At 39.3% G+C, this 20507-nt stretch overlaps 2 protein-coding genes across 3 annotated transcripts; one reads left to right on the forward strand and one right to left on the reverse strand.

Annotated features, from left to right (window-relative positions):
• Positions 1-2759: 2759 nt before the first annotated feature.
• On the reverse strand, positions 2760-5572 carry CEP19 (centrosomal protein 19). The gene is made up of 2 exons (XM_075201599.1): positions 4706-5572; positions 2760-4204 (listed from the first exon to the last, which is right to left on the reverse strand). The coding sequence occupies exons 1-2, from the start codon at positions 4830-4832 to the stop codon at positions 3843-3845; spliced, it is 489 nt and encodes a 162-aa protein (XP_075057700.1). The 5' UTR covers positions 4833-5572; the 3' UTR covers positions 2760-3842.
• Positions 5573-9452: 3880 nt separating this feature from the next.
• Positions 9453-19990, forward strand: PIGX (phosphatidylinositol glycan anchor biosynthesis class X). 2 transcript variants are annotated; one of them, XM_075201596.1, is made up of 7 exons: positions 9453-9696; positions 10730-10802; positions 11665-11728; positions 13801-13942; positions 16960-17170; positions 17945-18045; positions 19039-19990. In XM_075201596.1, the coding sequence occupies exons 1-7, from the start codon at positions 9694-9696 to the stop codon at positions 19180-19182; spliced, it is 738 nt and encodes a 245-aa protein (XP_075057697.1). In that variant the 5' UTR covers positions 9453-9693; the 3' UTR covers positions 19183-19990. The 2 variants fall into 2 exon arrangements, with proteins under 2 accessions (XP_075057697.1, XP_075057699.1); XM_075201598.1 differs by having other exon boundaries at positions 9540-9561.
• Positions 19991-20507: the final 517 nt, after the last annotated feature.

A 20507-nucleotide genomic window follows, 5' to 3' on the forward strand; every position in this document is an offset into this window, starting at 1 on the left:
ATGTCCATAAAACCCATGAGGAACCTAGAACAGATGACCTCTTGGTCCTCTATGAGGACCACAAGAGAGTTTGGCCAATGTCTAAATAGACCATTGCTAGGTGGGTTACATCAGTAACTCGCCAGGCTTACGTTGGGAAAGGACAGCCTGGTCCCAGAAATGTGATGGCACATTCTACCTGATTGGTGGGTGCTTCTGAAGTGGTGCAGCATAGACCCTCAGCTGCGCAGTTGTGCAGGGAGGCAACCTGGTCTTTGGTATACACGTCCATAAAAGTGTTCAAATTCAACATTTTTGTGTCCATTTTCGGACGCAAGATGCCACTACTTCTGAGTATATCCTCCCATAGAGACAGCTTTGGGATGTCCCCAGATTTTCTTCCAGTATCTCCCATTGAAAGAAAATATAATTTTTATACTTGTGTTAAATCCTTTTCTCTGAGTCCAATGGGGGACACTAAGTGCTCACCCTATGCTTTTGTACTTTGTTTCTTGTTTTTCACTGTTCTCCATGTTAGGTTCTCTTGTTCTTGTTGTTGTAGAACCTTGTTCTTTCCACTCTCTTGTGTTCTGTCCTTGGGGTGTTAGAAAAATACTGAAGTCCTGGCAGCCTATGGAGGTATAAGGGGGTGGGGAGGAGCTTTAACCTTTGTAGGGAGTTTTAAAGTGCATAAGCTCCTGCACTGCACCTCTATACCCCAGTTTTTCTAGTGTTCCCTATTGAACTCAGAGAAAAGGATTTAAAATACATATAAAAAATATAATTTTCTCCAATCTCCAACTTCTCAGGCTGTATTTATTTTACCTTGGATAAATGCAGTCAATTGTTATAATTGCCTATGGAGAGCAACTTACTATTTCACAAAGACAGTATGCTAGTCTGATAATAATTTACAAGTGTGCAATGCAAACAAAATACACTACATGGCCAAAAGTATGTGGAAACCCGAACATCACGTTCATATGTGCTTGTTGAGCTTCTCATTCAAAACAAAGGGCTTTAACGGAGCTGGACCCTCCCCCCCAGCCTACACTCTTCTGGGAAGGTTTTCTACTAGATTTTGGAACATGGCTGCAAGGATTCACCGTTCAGCCACAAGAACTGCTTCGCAGTTAAAATTCATCCCAAAGTTGTTTAATGGTGTTGAGATCAGGGGTATTTGTAGGCCTGTCAAGCTCTTCACACCAAACCTAGGAAAGCATTTTTTGATGAACCTCGCTTTGTGCACATTGGCATTGTAATGCTAAAACAGGAAAGGCCAATCCCCATTCTGTTGCCACAAAGTGGGAAGCACACAATTCTCTACAATGTCAGCATGTGCTGTAGAATTTAGATTTTACTTCACTGGAACTAAGGAACCCAAGCCAAACCATGAAAAACAGCCCCAGACCATTATTTTTCCTCCGCCAAACTTTACAGTTGGCAGTAAGCATTTGTGTAGGAAACGTAATCCTGGCATTCGCCAAACTCAGATTCATCCGTCAGATGGTGAAGTGTTATTAGTCACTCCAGAGAACGTGTTTCCACAGCTCCAGAGTCCAAAGTCTGTGTGCTTTACACCACTCCAGTCCACAGTTGGCATTGTGCATGGTGATCTAAGGCTTGTGTGTGGCTGCTTAGCCATGGAAACCCAATTAATGAAGTCCCAACACGTAGTTATTGTGCCGACATTGCTTCCAGAGGCAGTTTGGCATTAGGCAATGAGTGTTGCAACAGAGGACAGACAATTTTTACGCACTTCAGCAATCGGCAGTTTTGTTCTGTGAGATTATGTGGCCTACAGCCTCATGGCTGAGCTGTTAATGCTTTTGGATATTTCCACTTCACAATAACAGAATTTACAGATGATCAGGGCAGCTCTAGCAGAGCAGAATTTTGACAAACTGGAAAGATCTGATCATATGACATTGCCACACTGAAAGTCACTGAGCTTTTCAGTATGACCCATACCAAAGTGTCTTGCCCCCAATCTGGGATTGATGTTCTATGCACGTCGCACATCCCAGGGAACAGAGCAGGGACCCGCTCCTCTGCCCGCCGCCAATGTTTGCCTGTGGAGATGCATGGCTGTATGCTTGATTTTATGCACCAGTTAGCAATAGGTGTGACTGAAATGACCAAACACAGTAATTAGAAGGGGTGTCCACATACGCTGGGATGATGTAAATGTTTTGTTTGAACAAGAGATTTTATGTTCACTAGTAAAGCTATGGGTAGCAACAGAGCTCATTTACTACCATTACATTTAGGTACAGAATGAACAGCAAACCACAGCAACCAATCACAGATTATCTTTTATTGCCTACTTTATACTAGTCAGATTAAAGTGAATTAGTAATTGGTTAATTAGGTTACTGTGGTTCAGTGCACATTTTGAAACTATATCAAACTTTAGTAAATTACCTCTTATGTGAAGAGCTGTATCTTAAGTCAGTTGTGGGCAACCTGTTACACTTCAGGGGCCACATAGGTGGCCCTCTACCCTTAATCTCAATAAGTGGAAACTTACATTTAATCAAAGAAAGAGTCTCCTATCTGTAATAACATATCAGCAGGTATTTTATATAAGTGTTACAAGCTATAACAAACTAATCTGACACTAAAGCAGGAAGGATCTGGGGGCCACAGGTGAAGGCTCAGAGGGCCCTCTAATGCCCATCACTGCGGTAAGTGAAGGAAAAGCCAGATTATTTATGTTATCATAACTCAATGTTATTTTGCTTTAGAAATGATACAGGAAAATAGATAAACAAAACATAGAAATTACAAATATTTGGCACTTTTATTTGCTAGAACATAGGCATAACTCGTAATACAATGCATTATGTAGAACACACATTTTCATATCCTTTATAAAGGATGAAAACACATCAGGCACTATAACAAGACAGAGCAATAATACTGAGGTAACTATAAAAAATCTTCTGAGACCAAACTCATTGTCCGGGAAAGATATTTTGCCCTTATTATAATAAATGTTTGAATTGCTTGGTTTTATATTGGTAAGCTTAAAATCACATGTATATGACTATTGCTAAGGCTTACAATATACCTATGACCATTATTTAACATTTTACAATTTCAGATTATATAAAATATTCCCTCCCTTTGCTGTCTAATGCAGGTGGCAACAGTATGCAAATTAGAGGGTGGAAAAATATTCAGCAGCATTCAAACAGCAAAATAAGATGAATGGTCCTTGGCTCTTGCTCTAAAGCAAAGATCCTCAAGTATCTCTGACAGTTCCTGATTTACCACTCTGGAAACAGGCAGAAAAATCATCTACTTCACCTCTGCATTACTTAAGGTAATCCTCAAAAACATACCCTATTGGAGGTACTTGGCTGTCCATGTTCTCTATTCTGCAGTAGGTTGCTGCATGCAGATGATAGACCAGTTCTTACCTGCACTCCATTTGATTGGGCTACGTGTGCTGTGTACTATACGGCTGCTGAACACAGAACACTTTGACTTGTATGGTTTGGTAATGTGACAGAGGAACTTGCACATCTATTTTCTTTAATGTATTTATTTTGCAAAGAAAGACAGTAGAATACCTTGAAAAGATCACAAGGAAATACATAATAGATGGATGATACTCACTGCCTTTCCTCTGAATTGTGAGATCACGAGACAGGGATGTCTCTGTATAGCCTGCTTATATACTCAATTTGCATTTGCATAAACCATTATCTATACTTGTAGCATGGTACACCACAATAGTATAGTTTGTACTTCATAAATAAAACATATAAATAATTACCAGTGTCCACATTATGAATGCTTTGATATTAAACAAAGTGTAGCATTACTTCATATACACGTTTCCATCAGAGGTGTAGTCAGAAACCATCCTCAGAGTCATCATCCCAACCACAACTTTTCACAACCTGTTCTTGTGCAAAATCCACCTCCACGTTGTACTCAAAGTCTGGGTCATCTTTCTTCTTCCTGTTCTTCTCAAAGAGTTCATCCATTATGCTCTTCCTCTTATCCAGTTCCTTGTCGTCCAATTTATTCAGGTCTTCATCAGGATCAAGAGTTTCTTCCCTCCGAATCCGCTCCAAGCTAACCTCTAGGCTCTCCCCCTTTAGATGTCCCCTAAGTATATTATACAGTCTTTCCAGCTGCCTCAGGGATACATATTCCAGGTATTGCTTGTGACGAGGATTATTTTTAAGCTGTTCTGCTGCTCGGGTGCAATCTACAGAGAGAACAAATCACCAGAGTGTAGTAAAAGATTAAGCCACACAAAAAGGGAACTGTAATTGTTAAGTATGACTTTGTTTCTCCATTGTTAAAGAGATTAAAAACATAGCTATGCTCCACCAGTATACCGGTTCTGTTTGATGACATGACAATTTTGAGATTACAAGGAGATTCTGGTTTAGGATCAGCCTCCGCACATGACAGTGATCGCATAATCATAATTTGTACACTCAGATGATGTGCGACCAGCAAGGCAAGCAGCATAAATATCCAGGAGGAGGTAACAAAAGCATTGCTCCCCTACTACCTTCAGTGATTTAGAAGACCCCTCTAGATGGTTGAAAAGAAAATAGTCTTATTAGCATACATGGGCAAAGAATATCTTAAGAGACCTAGATCAAATATAGCCAGTATAGAAACAGGAACAAATTACCATTGAGGCTGTTTGAAGCTATAATATAGTTCTTATGGTTACAGTTCATGCTGAGCACAGTACCTGAGAATTTGGAGAAGTTCCTGATCGGCATAATTCGTTGCCGGGAGTTTCCATCTGTCTTCTCATACACCAGAGTAATGGCCGGGGGTTCAAAACGTACACCGCATTTCCTGGCCTTGTAACTCATGACACCCAGGTAGAACAGAGGCTATTTGGCAGTAGCTTACCACCTTGAAATTAAAAATATAGTTATTGTGCATTGTATAAAATCGCAGATTTCTGTTGAGTTGTTCAGGCAGATGTTCAAATACCCAAGAGTATTTCTGTGATATATCCTCAAAGATAATCATTTCCTTAGCTAGTAATAACATCAACCCCTTCTAAAGAGCAAAATTTAAGAAAAACAATACCCATCATACAAAAGTAGGAGTCTTGTTTTGTAGAAGCCAACGATAATTCTCAGCATCTAGTTTATATATCATGAACCTTAAGTACTTAAATGGACTTTTGTTAACAAAACCAACTATACAATATGTATAAATTTTAGCCCGGGGGATCCAGACTCAGCTCAGCAGTCTATTAGGAAAGCTTTAAAGGTAAAAAATGCAGGTAGCCAGTGACCTAACCCAAGGTAGCCCACTATGGCACTGGCCCGGGGGGCATATGTCTCCTGTCCCTCAGTCCAGCCCAACCCTGTGTATTTATAAAGTCCCCAGGTCCTCACCAGCCATGCAATTGGATGTTGTTCCACTAAATCAACACGTGACCAAGATCCCCGCAGAGACAGGAACCCATTGACAATAAATCACCCTCTAATAGTCTTTTATTAGTTTTAACAGGTTTAAATTTGATAATTTCCTGCTTTCCTGTAGAGCAGGGGCTTCACAACCCTTTTATCTGCAGGCCACAATGGGAGTACTCCATCGCCTCTGCAGTAACCCGTTCCCCTCCATCGCCTCTGCAGTAAGCCGTTCCCCCTCCATCGCCTCTGCAGTAGCACATTCCCTCCCTCCTGTATCAACACAGTTCCCCTCTCTCCCCTGTAGCAACATACCCCTACAACAATACATTCAACATAACCCTGTAAGCAACATATCCCAACTCGAAAACAACACAGAAAACCCACCTCTTCAGACAAGCTTATTATATTCCTCAACCACACTCTTAACCTCACTACATTACCCTATTACCACCTGTTATACAACTACCCCTTGACCAACATTGTTGTGTGACAGGATCATTTAGCTTATGAGTCACTTTTACCTTTGCAGTCTGGCTGGGCCAACTGCAAATGTAGACTTAACCTCATGTGTCAAACTCCCATTGTCCAATAGATTGTAAGCTTGCGAGCAGGGCCTTCTCACCTCTTTGTCTGTCTTACCCAGTTTGTTTATTAGTTTACTATGTTTGTCCCCAATTGTAAAGCGCTACGGTATATGTTGGCGCTATATAAATAAATGATGAAGATGAAGATATTTCTTACACTCTTCTCTCACAAGAAGTTCTTCAGTAGTAATGGGATAGTCTGGCAGCAAATCAGAATGACTCTCACTCATTCTAATACACTGAACTCACTGACTAATGGCCGTGTCTCACTGCAGCTGCAGGGATGGGGGCTGGGAGAGTCCCCTATCCCCGGTCACAGTGAGACTCAGTACAATGTGGGACAGATACAGGGGGACCAAAACGAAAATACTGCAGTAATATTTCTGCCCTAGCCTCCCTGTATTTGTACTGAATCCTGCGGGCTACAAAAAACGGCCTTATATGCCATGTGTTGTGTACCAGAGCGGTAAAGGTTTCATTCCTCACTGTATCGATTAGCACAAATTGTATTAGTCTATTAGCATATATTCTAACACAGTTCATTTTAGTCCATTAATACCTCTGGTAGCATACTCTTTACCACAGTTAACCCTAGGATTTCAATGCTCTCTAGTTCAGTTAATCTTAGTATATTAAAACCTCTAGTATTAAACTATGCAATGCAATCAACTTATATTAATGTTTCTAGTGACATATTCTTTAGCACAATTGCTCTAGTATACTATTAATTCTAATATTAAACAAAATCAATACAATAAACTCATTAATGCCTCCAGTAGCGTACTCTCTAGCACACTTGCTCTTACTATATTTATACCTCTAGTATTAAACTCAGCAGCATAATCAACTTATTGTATTGTTGTTTCTAGTGACATGCTTTCAATTGGCGCACAGCTGTCTGTCACTTAGATAAGAGATCTCTTTTAGTGGTTCTGGCCTGGCTCTATGTCCTTTAGGCCAAAACAAATTCAGTAGTGTTAGATTGGTCTCTGCAAAGAAAGTAATAATTATTGTTCATCTGGCCCGACTCTTAGATGCAATGCTGTATGTATAAGTTACTCAGTCGCTATAAGTACTTGGAAGGCTCCTATGAGGCGCTTTGCAGAAGCAGCAGATTCCTTGGCGTGAGATCCCTGTAGTTCTGCTGACAAGTCATGTAGCTGATGCCTGACAGTAACTTTCATTAAATTAAACAGCTTCTCCCTGTTACACTCCATTGATTCCATGTTTATGTCTTTTCTACTAATGGATGAGTACTATCCTATTTTCTCCTACTTTATTGTGCAGATTTTTTAAATCTCACTACCCAGTATCTATTTAAACTGTCACACTTGTATCTTCCATATATTATTTGTAGCATCAGGTATTATTGTCACTAATTGTCATTTGCTTTCCTATGTTCTCTTTTGAGTTTGTATGTCACTAGCGCATATTTTGACTCCCTACACTTTCCCTTTTATAAAATAAAATTCCCCTTTATCCTTATTTATTATCATTAGAATTGTTTCCTATAGTCCCTGATTACTAATATACATTGTTCTTTCTCTCCCTTATTAATCCGGTTTCATCCTTTTCCTTCTAGCTCCCTTATCTCAGTGATCTATGTTTCCCATCTCATGACCTCTTCTAGACTCCCTTCATACCTTGTCTATCTGACAAGACTGCATCTTTCCCCGTTTGCAGACCTCACAGAATGTTCTCTCTCCACATCTGTCCCTGTCTCAGACAGCCCTCTCTGACCACATATATCACCATCTTAGACTGTCATCTGACCACAGCTATCCCTCTCCCAGACAGCTATCTGACCACATCTATCCCTGCCTCAGACTTCATCTATCCCTATCTCGGACTGTCCACTAACCTCATCTATCCATTATCCAAGCTCTCTCAGACTGCCCACTGACAGGAGCTATTTCCTTATCAGAGCTCTCTCAGACTGCTCTCTGACCGCCTCTATCCCCATCTCACACTGTCCCTGTCACTGCATCAATTCCCCTTATCAGACTGCTCACTGACCACACTTATCCCCTTGTCAGAGCTCCCTCAGACTGCCCATTGACAGCATCTATCCCTTCTCAGACCTCTCTTTGACTGCCAATCCATAGGGCTTGAAAACTGCTCATCTGCTCAAGAGCAGATCAGCTGATTTGTCATTGACAATACAAGCTCTCTCTGTTCGCGATGCTACCCGGCACACATGAAAGTGTATCTCCCAGGCACTTCACTCTCAGGACAAGAACTCATATGTATATCGGGTAACCACCTAGATAGTAGCAATTATCTTACTAAAAAATTGTTATTGATCTGCTCAGGAATGGCCATTACTATCATATTAATAGTAGTTCCCCATCTATTTAATAGTAGCCATTACATATTCCTACCAGCATACAAAAAAGAAAGAATGGTATACATACAAACTTCTAATACACATACAGATAATGATTTTATATAGATATGATGTGGTAGTGATTAGGACCATGGAACTCTGTGGTGAATCAGAGGCGAAGGGGACAGCAGAATGTTAAATCTGAAGGCTTCAGAACGTTACAGATTTAATGCTACCCCAAGACAATGTAACTGCATGTATTAAAGCTATACAAGGGTGTCAGAAAAATTGGTTAGCCAATGGATCAGCAGTGGCCTGTCATGATGTCATGCACACAGAAAGGTTGAGATGACAATGGGATACAAGAGAATTTAATTTATGAGACACATCTTATTTGTTAATGAGAATAATAATTACATTTTTAGGAGTGGAGCGTTAGTAAATATATGTAAAAAGACTACTTAGTTGCCTTTAGAAAATAATTTTATGAAAATGAATATGCAGTGAAAAATATTTTTTTCTTTGCTGTTACCTAATTACTTTTTTCACTTTAACATAACGCACACAGATTTCATTGTACCAACAAGCTCTACATTTATTTATTTTTTTCAGTTTAAATACGTATTGATATATTCCAAGGATCACATAGTAAACATATTTTTAAGCTGGCAAATACTGATACATGGTAACAAATATTTGTAATTACAGACAGTATAAATGAACAAGGTGAAACCCTGTCAGAAGCAAATTCTACTACAGTAGGAATCTTCTTTAGGCAACATTGCATCAGTCTTAGGCAACCTGCAGCACGCCAACTGTCACAGCATGTCTCCAGCAGAAGAGAGCCACAGGCTGCTTTAGTGTTTCCTACATTACTGACCACCGTATAAAGGAGCAGTGTAATGGCAGCAGCTGAAGGGACATACATTGTTGTGCTCTTATCAATACCTACCATACCTGACAATGAGACGTGTGTCCCTCACCTGGAGCAGGACAGGCGGCGTCACCCAGGCAACCGACTGCCAAGCCCCAAGCTAAAGGCTGCCCTTCATACTGCCTGTAACTGTCATCGGAATTACTGCCCGTAACTCGGAGTCGTGACAACGCCCTACTAACTGTGATCTGAATGAGAATACAATCACAGACGGGGAAATATTTTACGTTTACTTAGAGCAACACACAGGGGCGTTTCTGTGCGGCCTTCAGTGATGACCTCAGTGATGACCTCAGTGGAACGCGGAAGCGGCTACAAGACTAGTAGAAGGTATTGGCAATATGCGTCGCTCCAGCTATTGTGGAAGTGGAACTACAAGTATCAGCATGCTTGCCGACTAGCAACAGAACTACATGTTTTCTACCTTTGATAGAATCGGGAAAAAAAACATAAAATAAAAACATGGTATGTTATTTGCCCTCTGACAAAATGGACTATAATCTGTGTGGTAGGGATGTTAGATTGTAAGCTCCAATGGTTAACATACTGATGTGACTGATTACATGTTCTCTGTAGGGTGATACATAATGTTTGTGACACAATATAAATAAATGATAGAGGTAATACATTTTCTTTTTGTTGCTAAGCTCTAAACATGTTTGGGGGTGTTTATAAAAACTGATGCACAAGTAACAGCAAAAAAGATGCTGTAACCCAGTATTTCCCAAACCCGGTCCAAAAATACCTGCTAACAATGTATGTTTTCCATATCTCTTTGCTGGAGTACAGCATACTTGCCAACTCTCCTGGAATGGCCGGGAGACTTCTGAAGTCTGGGTAGGTTTCCCGGAGTCCTGGGAAAGCAGGCAACTTGCTTGTCAAAATGACGCAATTTGCGGTGAATTGCGTTATCTTGGCACAGTCCCCTGCGACAAAATGACTTTTTATTCACAGGGGTGAGGCCAAAATGACGCAATTGACCGTGCCCCGCCCCCCTCCCGCCCTCGAACCATGCCCCCGACCGGATCTCCCAGAATTAAATGGAGTACAGGTATAATCATTACTAACTGACATTTTGAAAGACCCACAGGCAGTACAAATTATTTCACATGTGACCTGAAAAACCTGCACTGTTAGGGGTCCCTGAGGAATGGGTTTGGGCAACACTGTAGTAACCCATACACCAATCAGACATTCACTTTCATGTTGTACTAGAAAAGTGACAGAATCTGTTTACTATTAGTTACAGTACCCTTTCTTGCAATTATCCAATGCACCTGTACTTACAAATGTTCCCTATTTTTTAGAATGAAATAAAACACCAAACTGGCTAAATCAATTTTTGTGATAATGCAACTCTCCCTCAGTGAGTGAGTGAGCGTATGTATAATATATATATATATATATATATATATATATATATATATATATATAATATAGTTCTAGCCATCACATTCTGCATAGGATATTCATTTAAACAGCCTTCTGTTTTGTATAGATTGTCATGATGAATTTGCAGTATGCTGTGATGTCCATTATACTGATTTTCATCCGTTCAGTGGCCAATACAGGTAAGAAGGTCAGAACTAGCCTTCATATTATTAATTTCTTTCAAATATAAAACAAATATGTTGCCATTTGCTTTGTGGAGTCTGGTTGGAAATTAGCAAAAAACATTATTATGCCATAGGGGTCACAAACCAACACAGCAGTGCTAAAATCCCTCAAAAACTGTGTAACATTTCAATATCACTTGTTTTTATAACGAAGAACATGGCCTTATCTGACAAATGGCAACCTTTGTGAAGACTTAATATTTTGTTCTGGTTGACAGATGTTTCTAGGGAGTTCAACATGTCTTACTGATAGCAAACTAGCTGCGTTAAGCACCAGTTTAATCACGGTAAAAAGCGTTTTCTATTTTAATTTAAAAAAGACTAAAAATAGAAGAGATGAACATTATACGTACTGGGAGGCATTACTGATTTTGTGGGCTGGACAAATCTGTTTAAATAAGTAAAACTAACCTTATTTAAACACCACCTTGGAGGTGACATTATTAATTTACAGTGGTCTGATACCAAGAAAAGGACTACACAGATCACCCCTACTATAATATATAAATATTAATTTTTTCAAGATTAATCCGTCTTTAATTCCAGTTTTCTATATAATTTTCTACATCTCCAATTACTGATATTGTACTTATACAATACTTGTCTACCAATAATTGTATTGTTTTCAGTTTTAACTTAAATCAACACAATTTATTTTTTCTAAACCTTGGCAAAATCTTGCTGTTTCATTATATTACAAAAATTAACTTCTCCTTTGAAAACTGAATCACCATCGCTGGTTTACTGGTTTCAGAATTGATAATGAATTACCTTTTTATGTTTCACTAACATTTTTAAAAACATTCTATATTTTCAGCTGCAAAAAGTTCTTGTCCCAAGCCGATTGTTGGGAGAGAGATTTTGAAAAATGGATTTCACAGGTGCACATGTTATTTTGATCTAATTAAAGGCAAAAAAATAACTTATTTTAAAAGTGTTATTTATGAACAGTTTTGTTGTTCTATTCAACATTTGTGGGTAAGTTTATCAAGCTGCGAGTTTCCGGCGGGTTTGAACAGTGGAGATGTTGCCTATAGCAACCATTCAGATTTTAACTATTGTGTAGAATGTACTAAATGATAACTAGAATCTGATTTGTTGCTATAGGCAGCATCTCCACTTTTCAAACCCACCGGAAACTAGCAGCTTGATAAATTTACCCACAATAAACCTATCAGTTATAGAGTGAGATGAGGCTTTTATAGTGTGGATATATTATGCAGAAGGATGAGTCAGAACCCTGGTGTACAGTACATCAAGCAAAATATAATAAGATGCCCGTTAGTAGAAAGTCTCTAGAATATTGGTCAAGATTTACCAAACCCAATATGAAATTCTTTACTAGGATACAAAGCTATTACGATAACCCTACATACATCTCTTCCCTTGTTTCAAACAACTTCACTCTAAATCTGCCCTTCTCATCCTTCCACATTACTTTCTCCAGTTCCCGGCAATATTACTTTTTGGGGGGCTGCACCCACTCTGTAATTACCGTGGTACAAAAAGACCCTCCCCTAGCTTCCAAACCTTTTGAGTGTTCCCTGAGAACTTGCCTCTTTATCAGATTCCCGAACCAACCTTAAACAACCTATTTGCTGTATGACTTGATAATGTCTTCAGCTGGGTACACATCTACGAAATTTCTGTAATGATTTCACAAACGATTGAAAGTCCCAATGAGCATGCCAATTTATGCGTACACAACTACACAATTTACCTTCAGATTTGTAATCTACATCTCATAACAATCTGCTGAAAAGATTGTGACTCTGTACACACTCTACTGATATCTGCCTACACTGCTGGTCGTGAGAGTGTACACACTTCCACATTTGCCCAACATTGTTCCTTTGTTGATCGTGACTTTTAAAAAGTTTAGAAAACCAAATCAATAGATGCAAAGTGTTTTTGTACGATAAAGCAGCACGATAATTCCATAGGTGTATACCCAGGTTTACTGTTTCTTGTTGTTAATACATAGTCTTGTTTTATAACTGTGATTGTCATGTCCTCTACTGCGGAGTCCGTTTTGGAATACCCATGTTTGTATTATTAAAGCACCCTTGAGATCTCTGTAGACCATTTGGGCGGATTTTAGAAGAGACTTCTTTCTAATGTAGTAGTGAACAAGAATATAGTTGTGAGGGGTCTCAAATGTGGCCTTTGGCCCCACAAGGGGGGCAACACATTAATGTTGTGTAGAAACATCAGCTCACATGAGATCAGAACAGCATCAAAGAGCATTCACACAACCCAAACAGTATGTTCACGTATGGTCTTTAATCAAGTTCTCTCACCATCAATCCGATGCATAGTGTGAATACACTTGAGGTGACTTCCGAAGGGTAACAGGGGCACTACACTGAACAAATGCAGCTTTGGACCCACTCTGCTTCTTAATTAGAGTAAACGTGCCTAGATCTTTACCAAGGTGCACAGGTACGCAAGGCAAAATCTCCACATTGGCAGAGGGGTGGAGTTAGAAGGAGTGAGGACTTTCTCATTGAAGTTTGGAAGAGGTACACCAGTGTGCATACCTCCCAACGGTCTGGATTTAAGGGCTCTGTCCCACCCAGGAACATGTTTGTCCCGTGGGTGGGAATGTTGGTGAAAGGGAGGTATCAAACAGGCAACTTATCGCTTGACAGCGACATAGTCGTGCCCACGTCCCGCTGCCAGGGACAGCAATGTTGGGAGGTATGAGTGTGACTCATGGTTCAGTGCAGAAACAAGGTATCATTTTGCAGAGCAAGATAACCTTTGTGCAACCCAGATTACATAATACTGTGGATACTGAAAAACATAAAGTGTACATACTAGAATATGAGAATTACAGGCATGTGCTATCTATTTGTACAACATGGTCTTGTGTGGTCTCATTCATATCTCTTTGATATATAAGAACAAAACATATGTCCTTTTTAATATATTTTTCTGTTATTGGTATTAGGGATTTGGTAACCAGGGTGAACGTTCAGGGCTTTACGGAACAGGTGAACAGCTGCAGAATACTGCTCCTGGAGACTATTCCATCTGGGCTATTTCTGGATCCATATCAGCTTTCCTCTCTGCAGCAGCACAATCTAACAGAGGTATGGTCCTTAATGAACACTTTATGGACCTCATTCAGACTTTAGGAGGAAATTCAGCTAAAAAGTATAGATTTGTAACTGAATAAACCATGGGACAAGGGCTCCAAATGCAGATATTTTTTCATGCAGGTCCAATACTGCCTACTTTTGCACATTTCGCCCAAATACTTAGCAGCTGTATTTTTACATTGTGATTTATAGTTCTGATGTACACCCCTACCATCTCTAAATCTGTCTGCATATTTTACACTTGCCTCTTCTGCAGCACAATACGGTTTTGCCAAGGTACAACATTGCACCTTCTAGCTTGATTCATTCCTAACACTGTGGAGACACTATACTGTGATCAGAGAAATATGTTATCAATGTTATATTTACTACTGGTGCATTTTATAGAAGGTATTTAAAAGTGACTGAGGGCTAGATTTACTAAACTGCAGGTTTGAAAATGTGGAAATGTTGCCTATAGCAACCGATCAGGTTCTAGTTAGCATTTATTTAGTACATTCTACAAAATGAAAGATAGAATCTGATTGGTTGCTATAGGCAACATCACCACATTTTCAAAACTGCAGTTTAGTAAATATACCCGAGTCTTCAGCCACCCAGCAGCTTCACGCACTTAATTCAGTAGTACGGCTTTAAGTCAGTATTCAGAATAAATGTACGGAACTGGTTTTCTCTAAAAACAACCGATTTGGTAATTTTGTCCAAAAATATGTAATAGCATTTGTCTACATACCCCTTATCTTATTAATCCCAATATCACATTATTGTATATATTTCTATTTCTCTGAGGATATTTTTAAGGATTTATCCAGATAGTGGTGCATTAGTGTAAGTAGTATTGCATGCCATATCCCTTCACTGCACTGGTTTTTTATTCACAGTGGCGTGAACACTTTCACGCAAAAACACAAGTTGGATTTTGCATATGTGTAATAAATTGAAATTCAGTCTATAACCTATACACTTTTTTTATTTTTGCTCTTAATTTTTTCATGACATATTTGTAAACAATAAAGGCATTACGAACGGGAATTATAAAAGAAGATTTGGAAGTCTCAACAGCAATTTTGTGTTAGAAGGAGACTTTAAACAATTCTAGAACTTTGACTTTTTAACTATGTTGGGTTTTTTTTAAGAACATTAGCGCCATCATTCTGCTCAATGCTATGTAAAGAGTTCAAGATGTTGACTTGGCCTCCAAATTCCCCAGATCTCAATCCGATCGAGCATCTGTAGGATGTGCTTGAAAAAGTCCAAGCCATGGAGGGCCCACCTCACAACTTACAGGACTTAAAGTATCTGTGCTAGATACCACAGGACACCTTCAGAGGTCTTGTGGAGTCCATGCCTCAATGGGTCAGAGCTGTTTTGGTAGCACAAGGGGCACCTACAAAATGTAAGGCAGGTGGTTTTAATGTTGAGGCTGTGTGTATATATATGTATATAATGTGTGTATATATATATATATATATATATATATATATATATATATATATAAAAGTACTTTAACATTGCGTAGTGGTTGGTTGCACATGATCTAACTAAAAATAATGTAGCTCTGTAATTCCATAAATTTCTCATGGAATACACTTCAAGAGATACTGTATTTTTCAGCTGACTACATGCACACATTGTAGGAACTTTAGGCGGTGGACAGGGTTCAGCTTGGGCACTCTGACCAGTCTGCGGCTACGCAGCCCCATACACAGCAAGCTGCGATGCACTGTGTGTACTGACGCATTTCTATCATAGCTAGCATTAGCTGTTTCAGGGATTTGTGCTACAGTGACTCTCCTGTGGGATTGGATCAGACAGGCCAGCCTTCGCTCCCCATGCAATGATTCTTAGGCACCCATGACCGTGTCACTGGTTCATCGGTTGTCCTTCCTTGGACCACTTTTGATAAGTACTACCCACTGTATACCGGCAACACCCCTCAGCAGCTGCTGTTTTGGAGATGCTCTGACCCAGTCGTCTAGCCATCACAATTTGGCCCTTGTCTAATTCCGATCCTTGCGCTTACCCATTTTTGCTGCTTCCAACGCATCAACTTCAAGAACTGACTGTTCACTTGTTGCCTAATATATCCCACCCCTTGATAGGTGCCATTGTAACAAGATAATCAATGTTATTCACTTGTCAGTGGTTTTAATGATGTGGCTGATCAATGTATATGTCTGGTGCAGTACATACATATCACACTGTAATTTATAGCAAACAAAATCAACATTAGTTTTAATTTTCTAAACTGTAATACACAAATGAATCAAAAAACATGTGTGTATATATAAATTAATTTATAGTGCCACAAGCATAATGTGTACTTTACAGTAGAACAAGAATCCCAAACAAATAAAGCTGAAAACGAAAAAATACAGATTTATAACAAAGCAGATGAAGGTGTCTGCCACGAAGAATTTACAATTTATATTCTAGGACATAAAGCAACAAAGAGAATAAGGTGGTTTATAACAGATCATGTTAGAAGTTGTAGTTCAAACACAGCTGGGAGATGAATGTTTCCCGATTCTACTGTAGTCTATTAATACAGAAGTGTGGTCCGTAAATGCTCACATACAATGGCAGTGACTACAGTATCAGATTAGGACTTCTTGATATGACTGTGTATGAAAAACAGAAAGGATACCGCTATAGTTACCTTTACATTTCTGTACTAGATTGCATGAATATTCCTCTGCAATGACAAATTGCATCTAGCATTTAGTAGGGATTGTCAGCCAGAGGTATCAGAAAGAATAATGGAAAATACTTTACATTAGAACATATTATGGCAAGTTATATGGTTTATTTGTGACAAGCCTACTCTAATGGGAAAAATAAAATGTCACAGCTTTCACACAAATACATTGATTGAAATGACTGTCATAATCTGCAACATATTTTCCACTTCTGCTATCTTATTCAGTATAGTAGTGATTTTATCTTAAGGAAGGTATTTATATTGCATAAGATCGCTGCATATTGAAAGTCAGTGTCTCTTTAATCAGGTTGTGTTGCTGACATCAGTGGATGTAGAAGCTCCTGAGTACCTCTCCACAGGAAACATTGCTCTGGTATATGCAAAGCCGGACCAGTCATGTGACCACTGCTTCATCTCCACGGTGCCAGTTCATGCTCGATACCACCGACCATCAGCACAAGTCCATGAAGTATCCCTTGTTCTCCAGAACCCTCAACTACTCCTTCACTGTGGCAAAGGTGACTATCTTTGCTATTCTGTGTGCTAGTAAGTAGAGGGAGTAAGGCCCCAAACATTGGAATTTCCCTTAAAACCATCTAGTAAGCTCCGCTGCCAGGTATTAAGGTCACTATGGAAACACTATATATCCTGGAATCCTGTGTCAGACAGATTGCATCCGGACAACACTGATCATGCTTTTCCCTAGCCAACATATGTGAATTAGTGGGCCTTATAAATATACTGTTTTATTTTTGGGGGGGGTTTAGCCACTGCTCAACGAATGGGTATTTTCTGCTACTTATCCTATACTGTCTCACATGGAAAATCCTCAATGCTGGACCTGTTAGGTGTACTGGAGGAGGTGGTTTAGAAATTCAAAATCCGTGTAGGACTGGTGAAAATAGTATGCTAGGGACAAAATGAGTATTTATGATCATTCGGACAAAGAAAAACATTTTATGTTATTTTAATGATTACATTGCTGAATGAAATAAACCTTTCTATAAGACTGTATACTCTGCACCATATAAGGGTCACGATGTATCATAATATTTAAAGTATATGTAATTATAGGTCAATAGAGGGGAGCATACAACACCAATGATGCTGGCGAATAGAAATTCTCATCATGATAGATGAGGAAGATTCACATATTTTACACTTTGTCTGGCTGACATCACTGCAAAGCAGGAGGGATTGTGTGAAAATACCTACTATACATCCTCTTCTAGTGTCTCATTTTTCGTGGTTTGTGAGAATGATCTATTTTTTGTTTGTTTATTTCTACACAGAATCTCTTCCCAAAGGCTGCTCAAATTACCCTTTTGCTGAAGCTCCTTGTGAACCAACAGATGACGCTAAATGCCAGTGGCTTGATGTACCATACACAGCGGTGCGTACTCATGCTTTGTGTTTTGTCTCATCTACAATGATCTGCAATACCAACACTCAGAATTCATGAAAGAAGGAAATAAGTCTGAGAGGAAGAATAAGTTATTTGTTGATGGGCAGCAGTTTTCAAATTCTATTACAGAATTCATTGACACTTCACAATTGGTGACATTTATAAAACTGGTGCATGAGTAACTGAGCCAAAAAGATTCTATAATCCATAGCATCAATCTGATTTTTATTATGGAATTAGTACTAGAAAAATTAATTAGAATCTGGTTACTATGGGCTATAGTGCAATTTTTGCTTAGTTGCCTATCGACCAGTTTAACAAATGCCCCCACTCATTTTTTGCTAATGATTTGCTTCTACCTCCACCTATGATAACTATGTGAGCCCAGCCCCACAATCCTCAAGGCTGAATAGATACTCGCCCTCACTGCGGCATGACGACGGTCCGTCTTCTCAATATGGTTATGCTATATGCCATGTATAAGCAGTGGTTAAAGGTGATGGTGGTGCTGTTATGTGCATGAGACCATCACTGTTTTGTTAAGGGAGGGAAATCATTAGCAAAAAAAATCATGTTTTCATGGAATTTTCCTGTAAAGGACTACTCACCCTAAAGGTTGCTAAGTAACATATATGAATATATAAGCAAGGGTTTCAAGAACTTCTCAGAACCTAGGATATTCGGTATAACGCTGTGTTCATATGGAGCGAAATCCAGAGTGTTGGAAACTTATACAGGACAATATTATACACTGAGTTTTGTCACTATGATGCATACAGTTCCAAACTCTGCAATGTAACACTGTAATGTGTTTTAATGTAATTATTACGCTGAGATAAATTTAAGTCTATGTTCTAGGTCTGTAGTAGATATAACTGTACTTTACTCTTCATTTTCACATCAGCCATTACTGCTTAGTCTCTAATGATTAGAAGTGGGTAAATGGGACTAATGACAATGTATTTGTTTTAACTTACACAGGTTACAGAGAACATAGTACTACAAGTGCCAGTGGGGATCATACAGCATGGACCAGCAGTGTGTATTTTGACAATTGTAGTCACTCTGCTTTGCACTGGAATGATACTCACATCAGTGTACAAGCGCACACCATTGTCCACGTAGCATTTGCTTTATAACACAACTTCCCAACCTTGACGCATTGTACTCATAACTAGATAGTCAGTCAATCTTGTTGTGTTTTACATGCTGCAGTCCAGGCTTGGCATGGTCCGGGTGGATGTAATTCCTTCTAACTAAAATAATAAGTCACATTTGGCCAAGTATTACACAAAGTGTCAATTTAAAAGTAAGAATCCATATCAGGCAACAAACACCCTATTTTGTGTATTGTATTGGTCTCATTGACTACATAACATATGACACACTGTAAGAGTAGTGAATTATCTATAATGTTACAGGGGCATGTTCCACAGTAAGTTGGGCTTTACCCTTCATATAGATCCGTGTTTCCCAGTCCTCAGAGACCCCTAACAGTGCAGGTTTTCCAGGTCACAAGTGAAATAATTATACGACCTGTGGATCTTTCAAAATGTGTCGGTCAGTAATGATTACACCTGTGCTCCAGCAAAGAGATATGGAAAACATGCACTGTTAGGGCTGCCTGGGAAGCAGGTTTGGGAAACACTGATATAGATGATCCAACCACACATTTTGCCTATAGGGGGGCCAACCAAATAAAGCTCTAAAAACGGTGCATTCCTTTTGCTAGTACCTTGAAAACCGCTGGGCCAATAATAGCATGTGACCACCAACCTCATTACCGCCAACAGCAAGCCACCAATATGGCATGTCATTTGGTTCATAGTTAACAAGCGAAAACCAAATTATTTTGTTGTCCAGTTTGACAAGCAGTTGTTGTATATTCTGAGATTAAAGTATTTTGTAATAAAATATACTTTGCTTACACGGATATTGAATGTGTCAATGTCTAGTTGGTAAATAGGTTGGAACCTATTCATATAAATTTGCATAAAAATGCCAAAGGTAGACGCAGGATTTCTGGGGGGGGGGGGGGGGGGTTCCACTCCATGCCAACACTGTGGGCATTACCAAAATGCAAGGGGTGTGGCTATAATTTTAGACAGTGCTTGGTTACTCTCCAACTTTTTCCATCCCTGTCAAATACAGGGCAGTGCTGCATGCTCTACTGTTGGATGCACAAAGCTACCCATCACAAACAGAGCAGTATCTGTACCTGTCCTGCTCACTCTTACGTGTCCTTGCAGCTTTTGCAACCTGTTGCTGTTTGTGTCTTAACTTCAGTTGCTGCTTGTCTGTATCCTGGAATTTTGAATTTTGGGACTCTGTTTGGAAAAAGGATAGGTAAATGAAATATAGAAAGCTTAGCAATGAACATTGTAGGCTGTAGATCTCCGTTATCCCATCCAGTCTTGCAATTAAATAAAAAAACACCCATGTTTAATAAT

Source organism: Mixophyes fleayi, chromosome 3 (genome assembly GCF_038048845.1).
Source record: "Mixophyes fleayi isolate aMixFle1 chromosome 3, aMixFle1.hap1, whole genome shotgun sequence".
Taxonomy (NCBI): domain Eukaryota; kingdom Metazoa; phylum Chordata; class Amphibia; order Anura; family Limnodynastidae; genus Mixophyes; species Mixophyes fleayi.